Genomic DNA, 9,320 nt, shown 5'->3' on the forward strand with positions numbered 1-9,320 from the left:
AAACGCTTTTTAAACTGCGTGATCTACTTGAATACAGCGGCGCCCCTTACTTCTTTGCCTCGTTTGCTGTTTGGCGCTCAGCCCTGGTGTACTAACTTGTTAAATCGGGGTGCGTAGGAATGTTACTTTCGGAGAATAAATGCGGAGGGCAAGAAGGTGGACAAGACGACTGTTTTAAATTGTAACCGGTTATCCTTTCTCTGTGAGAAGATGCGCCAGCGGTTTGACACGCAGGTTTTACCGGCCGACTGAAAGGTCGGTCCAGTAAATAGTACCCCGATTATTTATATTATTACATTGCTCTTTCTACTGCCTACGGCTACTCTTTTTTTAAAAAAATAAATAAATAAGTAATCGAAACATTTCAGCCAACTTCCCTCCAACCGCTTTTATGTTTAGCTCCGCACCAGACATTTCTGTCGTCAGGATTACGATCTAATTACTCCCTGCGTCGCTAGAGGCCTGTCCTAAGACGCCTTGCATACCACTTCCACCCCCGTCCCTTTCTTGCCAGTTAACCATCAGGGAGCCCACCGGAATATAATTTGGAGTTGGGTGACCGGGAGCATCCGCATCTATCACAAATCAGAGAGCTCATACATTCCTTGAGTGCGCTCGCCCAAGATGTCTCTTGCTTCAGTTGTGTAGAGAACACACACACACACACACACACACACAGAGAGAGAGAGAGAGAGAGAGAGAGAGAGAGAGAGAGAGAGAGAGAGAGGAAAATGTGCCTAGAGGGATGCTGAGCAATCCTCCTCCCCCCTCCCCATTTGTGTGTGTTACCTATTTGTTTAGCTGATGTCGGTAGGTCTGGGTTTTTCTCAAATGTTCAGACAGTACAGGGTAAAGTAGCAAGTGCGCAACGACCGAGGGCTTGGGGTTGTTGTTTTTTTCCCCTTCTTTTTTCTTAGTCCCCTCCTTTTCCTACGAACCTGCATGAGAATTTTACTCTTGGTTTCTACCTAAAAAAAAAAAAAAATGCCCCGTTTCTACCTAAAAAAAATAAAAATGCCCCGTTTAGCCTCTGATTCTTTCCCTTACATTACTTGTAAGCTGCTCTGAGTCAAGGTATATACCGCGAGACCGGGTGGTGAATAAATTTGACAAATTTTTCATTTTCATTTTATTAAATTTATTAAATAGGAGGGGGGTATTTGACTGGCGGTTGGGTAAGGGGCCGGTTGTCTCTTCCGTTACCAGGTCCCTTGCTGCTTCGATCAGGCAGACGCAGATGTGGATGCTAACTTTAGCAATTACCGCATAATTCAGGTTAAGAAGGGCTTTCAGTAGGGACAAGTATCATTCCTCCACCCCCGCGAGACTGGCTGTTGTACAACTCCGCGCTATTGCAAAGCTCGCTCTCCGCAGGGAGAGTCCCAAAAAACAAAAAAACAAAAAAAACGTTCGCAGGCTTTGGCTGCTGGCTCTGAGGACCACCCTCCACCCCCCCCTCCCCTCCCCTCCCCCACTTTTCGAGGATCCCTGGTCGACGATTAAAGATCGGGCCCTCTCAAGAGCTCCCACCGCCTCCGGCCCCATCGCTGGCAGATTTTCCGAGCAGCTGCTTCCAGGAAGTTCCAGCAGAATCCCTCCCCCCCCCCCCCAATTCGGACTTTCACCTTTCCTCCCCTTGCACCGGGGACGGTTTTTATGGGGGGGGGGGGAGAGGCGGAGGAAGGAACTTTAGGAAAAGCAGCTGTTTAAGCAGAGGAGTGGGCGTGTCGGAGAGCGAGAGAAGAAGCGTCCCTATGCAAATGAGAGGGGCGTGGGGAGCGGAGAGCGATTCGGGCCCCGGAAGCGCCAGAAGGAAGAAAAAAAAAAAAAAAAAAAAGCCCATATAAAAAAGTACTTGGGAAACGTTTTCCGACCAGAACTAGCAAATAGCCTAGAGGCGGCCGGGCGAGCTGGAGGAGCTCTCTGGAGAAAGAGCGAAACGGGCTCGCTGGCGGACGCATCACGGGACATGGCTCCGTAAATAACTCCAAACGGGGCTGCTCCTCCGACTGCGCGTAGGTGGACGCTCGTCTCTCTTGTCTGTCGCTCCCTCTCTCTCTCTCGCCAGCCTTTTATAGTGAGGCGGCTCGGTCACGTACACATACATACATACATTCGGCAGGTGGTCGAGAGAAAGCCCGGGTGTGTATATACCGGTGGATTGGGGGGGGGGGCGCGCACAGTTAAAATATTTGTGCCCCTGGTCAAGTCCAACCTGGGGGGGGGGAATGTAGTGGCAGCGGCGGCGGCTTCGCTTCTTGTCTCAACGCAGCTGAAAACTCGAGGGAGTTCGATGAATGGGAGGGGGCGGAGAGAAGCGACTGCGACCCTCCAGGCTTGAGGATCGCAGCTGTAATTCAGTTTGCTTTTGCATTTCTTTCCCCCTCCTCCCTCACCCCCCCGCTAGGAGCGAAGGAAGAAGACGCCTTGAAAAGGAAACGGTGCCTTTGTTACATTAGTTCTGCCTGTATCGTTTAAACTCACACACACACACACACACACCATCCTATAAATTAAGCTGGACCATGGCAGACGACGAAAACGGCCTTAGCGGCGGCTCCAACGAGGTCCCCCCGGAGCCCTGCGCGGGCAGTTGCGAGAACAGCCGCTGCGACGTGCTGACCTGGGAGCAAGTGCAACGCCTGGATCGTATCCTGAGCGAAACCATCCCGATTCACGGCCGGGGCAACTTCCCCACGCTGGAAATGCAACCGCGACAGATCGTGAAGGTGGTGAGGAGCCGCCTGGAGGAGCAAGGCATCGGCGTGCGCGACGTGCGGCTCAACGGCTCGGCGGCCAGCCACGTCTTGCACCAGGACAGCGGCCTGGGCTACAAGGACTTGGACCTCATCTTCTGCGCCGATTTGAAAGGCGAGGCGGAGTTCCAGAGAGTCAAAGACGTCGTCCTGGACTGCCTCTTGGATTTCTTGCCGGACGGGGTCAACAAGGAGAAGATCACGCCGCTCACCCTGAAGGTAAATGAAAGGGAGCGCGCTCTGGGTCCCGGCAGGTGGGCTGCTTTAAAGGGACGAGGGCGAGCCTAGGGTCGCCAGGTGTCCACTATTTGAGTGGACAGTCCACTTTTTTTCCACATTATGTTCACTATTTTTTTTTTTCACAAAATAGTGGACATTTTTTTTTTATTCAAAAAAGCTTTATGATGAAATGGTACGTCATCTAAAGCTGTACAGTCTCCTTTTTTTTACTACTTAACCCCCCCGCCCCCCCGCTTGTCCGCTATTTTTTTTTTTTTGGAAGCAGACCTGGCAACCCTAAAATAAAAGAGACGCCTCAGTTTGCATTGGAAAACGCCAAGGACGGCTCCGTGAGGATTCGACCCGTCCGTTCGCTCTGCTCTCTCCCTTATGCTTATTGCCAGCGCCGTCTCTTCATTGGCTTCCTCCCAACTAGCAATTCTCCTTTGCTTAGGAAGAGCAGGGCGATCCATACGCGTGAATTATAAGCCCCGCTCTGTAGCTGAATTAAACCGAAGAAATTGGGCTTGTTTAGAGCCCCTGGTTTTTCGGTGAGCTTAAGTTGCGTTCGTTAGTTATTTCTTTTCTTCCTTGAGTTGTGGATGGGCCCGCTAGAGGGACACAGTGCTCCTCCGTTTCCCTCCCCTTCGGACGGAATAGAGAAGCCGAGACCCATTCCCGCCCCAGGGCTGCAGAAACACACCGTGCTGGGATTTAGTTAAGGATTTTGAGAGCCAAGGTTGCCTACCCCTGGCCTAGCCTCTTATGATCCGTGATTTAGCAGAGAGGTTCACTGAAGCCAAGCGGCCTTTTTAACAGAAGTTGGGAATCGTCCAAAATCTTTTTAAGTTGTTATTCTGCAGGAATTATCCTAAGCTTAAATTTTATTTAGAAATTTTCCAGTTTCTCCAAAAGCTAAAACAGTTTTTGATTTTAAAGATATAAAAAAACGAGAACTAGCGTGTGTTTCTCCACCTTATTTTTTGCCGTAATTCAATTACAATTTTCCAAGATAATTCTACTGTTCTTTGTATGCATTTTTATTACACCTTTGGAGGAAACTACTAAATAGCACCCTTGCACAGAACATCCCTTTCGTGCATTTATCATGGCATGAGTCCCCCCCCCCAATACCTCTCTCTGATCTTTCACCACTGCCTGTCTGCAGAGCACGTACTAAATCTGTCCACATTGTCTGTTTCTTATGCCTGAGCTCTGGGGAGGACAGGGTAAAGTTGGGATCAAATGCAAATGAAAGTTCTAAAGAGGAAGTGCTGCTACTGGTTTCCTGACCTTTTCTTTTCTCTCTCTCACTCTCTCTCTCACTCTCTCTCTCTCTCTCTCTTTCTCTTTTGGTGGGGGGGTATTTGTTTCAAATTGCAGGAAGCCTACGTACAGAAAATGGTGAAAGTCTGCAACGATTCAGACCGATGGAGCCTCATCTCATTATCCAACAACCGTGGCAAAAATGTGGAGCTGAAATTTGTGGACTCTCTGAGGAGGCAGTTTGAGTTCAGTGTAGATTCTTTTCAGATCAAGCTGGACTCTCTCCTCCTTTTTTACGAATGTTCTGAAAACCCAATGGCTGAAACGTTTCACCCGACTATAATTGGGGAGAGCGTCTATGGGGATTTCCAAGAAGCCTTTGACCACCTTTGTCACAAGACCATTGCAACTAGAAATCCAGAAGAGATCAGGGGAGGTGGTCTCCTTAAATACTGCAACCTCCTAGTGAGAGGCTTCAGGGCTGCCTCCGAATCTGAGATTAAGTCCCTCCAGAGATATATGTGCTCGAGGTTTTTTATTGATTTCTCAGACATTGGAGAACAGCAGCGCAAGCTGGAGTCTTACTTGCAGAACCACTTTGTGGGACTCGAGGACCGCAAGTATGACTATCTCATGACCCTTCATGGGGTGGTGAATGAGAGCACAGTGTGCCTGATGGGACATGAGAGGCGACAGACTTTAAACCTGATCACCATGCTGGCCATCCGGGTGCTGGCTGAGCAAAATATCATCCCCAACGTGGCCAACGTCACTTGCTACTACCAGCCAGCCCCTTATGTAGCGGATGCTAACTTTAGCAATTACTATATTGCTCAGGTTCAGCCCATGTTCCCCTGTCATCAGCACACTTATTCTACTTGGTTGCCCTGCAACTAAGCAGTTTTAACAAGACTTGGGGAACACGTCTTTTTCCAGCAAGCAAATAAAGGCGGAGGGTGGTTCTCCTCTTTTAAAAGTGGGATGTTTTTAGTGCAACGTGGTTTGCTCTTAATTTTTTTATTTTATTTTTTATTTTTGCTGGAGGAAAGTTCTTCTGGTTCTTCTCTCTAGTATTAACTGAGCATGACTTAGAAAAGAACCAAAAGCTATTGGATTCCACCCTAGAGTATGCAACCTGTCTTGAAGAGCAACTAGATCGCCTTGAAATAAACCTAGGGGAAATGGTTGATGACAATATGGGGTTGGCAGTGCTTTGCTCCCATAGCTATGGCAGAGAGAGAGAAAAAAAATCTTGAAATCAAAAAGGAATCTTAAGAAGAAGAAGCAAAAAAAAAAACAAACCCTAAATACGCTTTCAGGAATTAAAAGTTAGATGCAGAAATATACAGTTATGTTGGAATAAGGTGTATTTTGGAATTCTCTCTTTGGAGCATGCATTATGCTGCCCAGTGAGGGTCGCCACAGAATGTATAGCTTGCTTGAATAGAATGCTTTAAGAGAAATCGCTTGCTCAAAAAAAAGAAAAAGAAAAGGAGAGATGGAGGCTGAAAGAAGGGTGGGGGTGGGAAGGATTATGGCAAATTTCATTATTTCCAGCTGTGTGCATGCTTCACATTTTTTAAAAAAAATGTGGAAAGCAAGAAAACCAGCTGTAGCAAGCTTCATATGCTTTAGGACCAAAGATAAATTCTAGTAAAGACGGGATATGGTAGATTATGAAATATAAATATATATATTTGTATACACAAATTTTAAACAGAAGTGCCTGATTCCTTCAGAGAATTTGAAGTGAGAAAAATATAGTTTTGTGATTTAATCTTGCATTTTGTTTTTTTTATCAGGGACACAAGAAACTTAAAAAAAAAATAAGCTTGTGAATAAATGGTGGAGGATATTCCTATTTGTTTTCCTTGCAAATACCTATATAAAGGTTATATTGTTGGTGTTCTGCAATCTTTGGTACACAATGTGTATGTTTATTGTTCTGTGTGTGTGTGCGTGTGTATAACATGTTATATGTATATATTCACATGTTTTAAACATGGTAGGGAAATGTAGCAATGTTAAGGAATGTTTTAAATGAGCTATAGTGTGTATGTGTTCCGGCCTGCAACAGGATATAATGATTGTGAGACACTTTGCAGAGATTCCCATATCAGAAAAATCTTGATAAAACAAAACAGGAATCGGATGATAAAAGTAATTAATTGGCCTGTTTGTGAGCCATAGGGTTTCGTAATTGGACAAAACTTCTTAACTCTTAAATTATTGTACCTTAATATAATGTGGTTTGAATGTTCAGCTTAGAAATTTCTTGACTACGTATCTCTGTGATGGAGTAAGACACCAACTGGAATGTGGCTCAAACAGATGGCTCCCCTCATTCCCAAATATTGTTTTACTTGGTGATTTAAATACTTAATGATTAATATTTCTTTTGAAAAGCAAGCAGAATGCACTGTGCATCCCACGACCACTATAACTTTGTAAATGTGAAATTGAACCATTCGTGTTGCACGTTTGTGTGTGTGTGTATGTGCCTACAAACGCATACATACACTATCAAACATCTTTGATTTGACTGCCACCCTCTATTTTGCAGTTTAATATTGTGACTTATTTAAAAGGAATCGTTTTTACTTTCTCAAAGAATCAATCTGCTGCATGTTCTTCCACCCCCTTTGTGTTGATTACTATATAGAAGAGTCCCCTGACTTTGTTTTCTTTTTCTGCCAGCAAACTGGTTTTTAAAAGGAAATGAAATCTAACTTTAATGTTCAAATACAGAGTTAAGAGATCTTTAAGATAATTAATTAAGGAACCTATGTGTGAATTTAAGGCTCTGATGCTTTACGAATTGTGTTGGAGCCTGGCCTGTCTGCTTTCCCCCCATTTTTAATGGTGTGACATTTCCAGTACTGATGGAGGAAGGCCACCAACACTTATAGAATCCAATGTTATTTAGATGCATCCTTATCAATGATAAAACAGGGTGACATATTTATAATGGAAGGATTAGTAAGTTGCTAATCAGACAATCTATCCTTGCCCCCCCCCCCCCGTAAAGCTACTGGCAATCTATTTTCTCTACTAGTTTTTAAATTGTGAAAGATTTCCCCATATCTACAATAATTTTGTGCTAGTTGAATAGGATCCCCCCCCCATGTGTTTACAGTTCTCAGAAACCATCTTTTGTTCTGTCTTTGAAAGCACTTTCTGCTTGCCTTGGCTTCTTCTGATGCCTGATAGGTATGAGTTTTTTTTTTAAGCTTATTTTGATTAGTGCTTAGTTATAAAACAGTGCTCGTATTTGTTAATCCACTCTCATCTGTGGCGAATGAAAAGAGAGGTCAACATTTGCATTTGATAAAAAAAAAATCAGACTTATCGTCTGTCTTTAATTCCTATGACCATCCAGAACAGCATAATGAATGATTCCAGTCCAACTTATGTGGAGTGGAGGGTAGGGGGTGGGGGGGTGGGACAGACCAGGGAGCCTTCTGCAACAGTGCAAGCTCTTCCTGGTGGAAACTGAGCTGAAGGCTGGGGAAATGGGATCAGCTGGTAATGTGGTTTTATCTTTTCCTTACCGCAGTGACTTTGCTGCAAAAAAAATGAGTCATATCCACTCTTTTAAGGGGTTGGGGATCATTGGCAGGACCTCGGCCATAAAAAGCTGATAATATATTGCATATTTTTCCTTTGGAGTAGTTTTTCCATTTTTAAGAAATCATTATTAGTTCAGGCATTATAGGTCTCCCGGCCAACACTCTGTACCATATTCCACAGTTCAGATTTTAGTTGCTGTTTACAGCAAATGGATGTGGTAAAATCCTGGCAATTGTTTTTCCCCCCCCTCAACTTCAAGTGTTCAGTAATTTTCATTAGCCTACAGGCATGTCCACACATTTATATTGGGATGGGGGGGGGGTTGTAATTGGTGGTTATAATTAATAGAAAGTGTCTGATGCTACTGACTGCTGGCCAAACAACTTAAAACCTGTATTTCCCAAATCATTAAATTTTTTGTGGACACATACTTAGCTCTTTCTAGGGTATGGCAATATCTATCTTCCTTTTTCAATTTTGATGGACTAATAGCTTGAGGAGAAAATGCTTAATACTGCTTAAGATCCTGTACTATTTCTTCAGTAGGTTTTAAAAGTTGTTGCAGTGCTTAATTTAAGACATCTCATTTATAGCTAAATTGATTGGGGTTCCAGTGAATTATCTCTGAATCATGGAAGATCTAAATTTGTTCTACTTCAACAGTGGCTGGAAAGAGAAAGGGAGAATGTAAGGTTTTGTATTCTGTTGAATTTTAAAAGAATAATTTTAATAGTGAATATTTTGAAAATCTCATTTGCCCATATGTGTTATGTGGATCTCAAATGATTGGAAGTGTTACTTTCAGTCCCAAGTTGTTCAGTGAAATTGTACTGTATATAATCTGCGATATGCACACATGAAACAAATTCTTTGAAAGGAAACAAGCAAAAATTAAGTGACAATAAAAAATGCCAGCAGGATTATTGTTTTCATAACTCATTTTATTCAAAGGCTTTAGAACTTACTTGCTGCTAGGTATTGCACAAAGTTTCATGCACACCTTATAAATGCCTATTGTAAAATGCTTTATATGCAAGTTATATTATTGAAGGCTCTTATTCATTCAGAGAAAGCTTTAAAACAGTTTGTGGAGTTTAAAATTGTGTAAAGGAAAAGAGACAGAGAAGGAAATATATCTAATGACATATTCAGCACTTTTTCTTTTTTTTTCTTTTCTTTTTTGTTTAATTTGTTTTCGGATGTCTTTCCAGTTTCCATTGCAATGGACAAAAATCAAATGTCAATATATAAGTTTTGCTGTTTGCTATGATTACAACTACTTAAACTTTGAAAAGCCTACACATTCTACAATGGGCTGTACATGGCACTGAAAGCCCTTGAAGTCAATTCCATTCTCCCAAATTCTACAGAATTCTGAACTTGTAGACTTCAGCAACGCATCCTGTTACATCCAACTATTCCTCCTGCTATGGGAATTTGTTGACTCTGGGTTTGGTTGGAGGTTGAACCAAGTAAAGGCTGGAAAACAGACCCTTTTAAGTAACAAGC

General features: G+C 43.4%; 1 protein-coding gene across 1 annotated transcript; it reads left to right on the plus strand.

Moving 5' to 3' along the window:
• Nucleotides 1-2,525: 2,525 nt before the first annotated feature.
• TENT5A (terminal nucleotidyltransferase 5A) lies at nucleotides 2,526-5,714 on the plus strand. Its single transcript, XM_015832088.2, has 2 exons — nucleotides 2,526-2,975; nucleotides 4,359-5,714. The coding sequence occupies exons 1-2, from the start codon at nucleotides 2,526-2,528 to the stop codon at nucleotides 5,136-5,138; spliced, it is 1,230 nt and encodes a 409-aa protein (XP_015687574.1). The 3' UTR covers nucleotides 5,139-5,714.
• Nucleotides 5,715-9,320: the final 3,606 nt, after the last annotated feature.

The sequence above is a fragment of the Protobothrops mucrosquamatus genome, unplaced genomic scaffold (assembly GCF_001527695.2).
Source record: "Protobothrops mucrosquamatus isolate PMUCROS unplaced genomic scaffold, P.Mucros_1.0 scaffold_300, whole genome shotgun sequence".
Classification (NCBI taxonomy): Eukaryota; Metazoa; Chordata; class Lepidosauria; order Squamata; family Viperidae; genus Protobothrops; species Protobothrops mucrosquamatus.

Excerpts from the sequence above, each read along its gene's own strand:
- TENT5A (XM_015832088.2), top strand. The coding sequence starts at position 2,526 with ATGGCAGACGACGAAAACGGCCTTAGCGGCGGCTCCAACGAGGTCCCC. Across the intron at positions 2,976-4,358 it reads TCACGCCGCTCACCCTGAAG|GAAGCCTACGTACAGAAAAT; the intron begins GTAAATGAAAGG and ends TTCAAATTGCAG.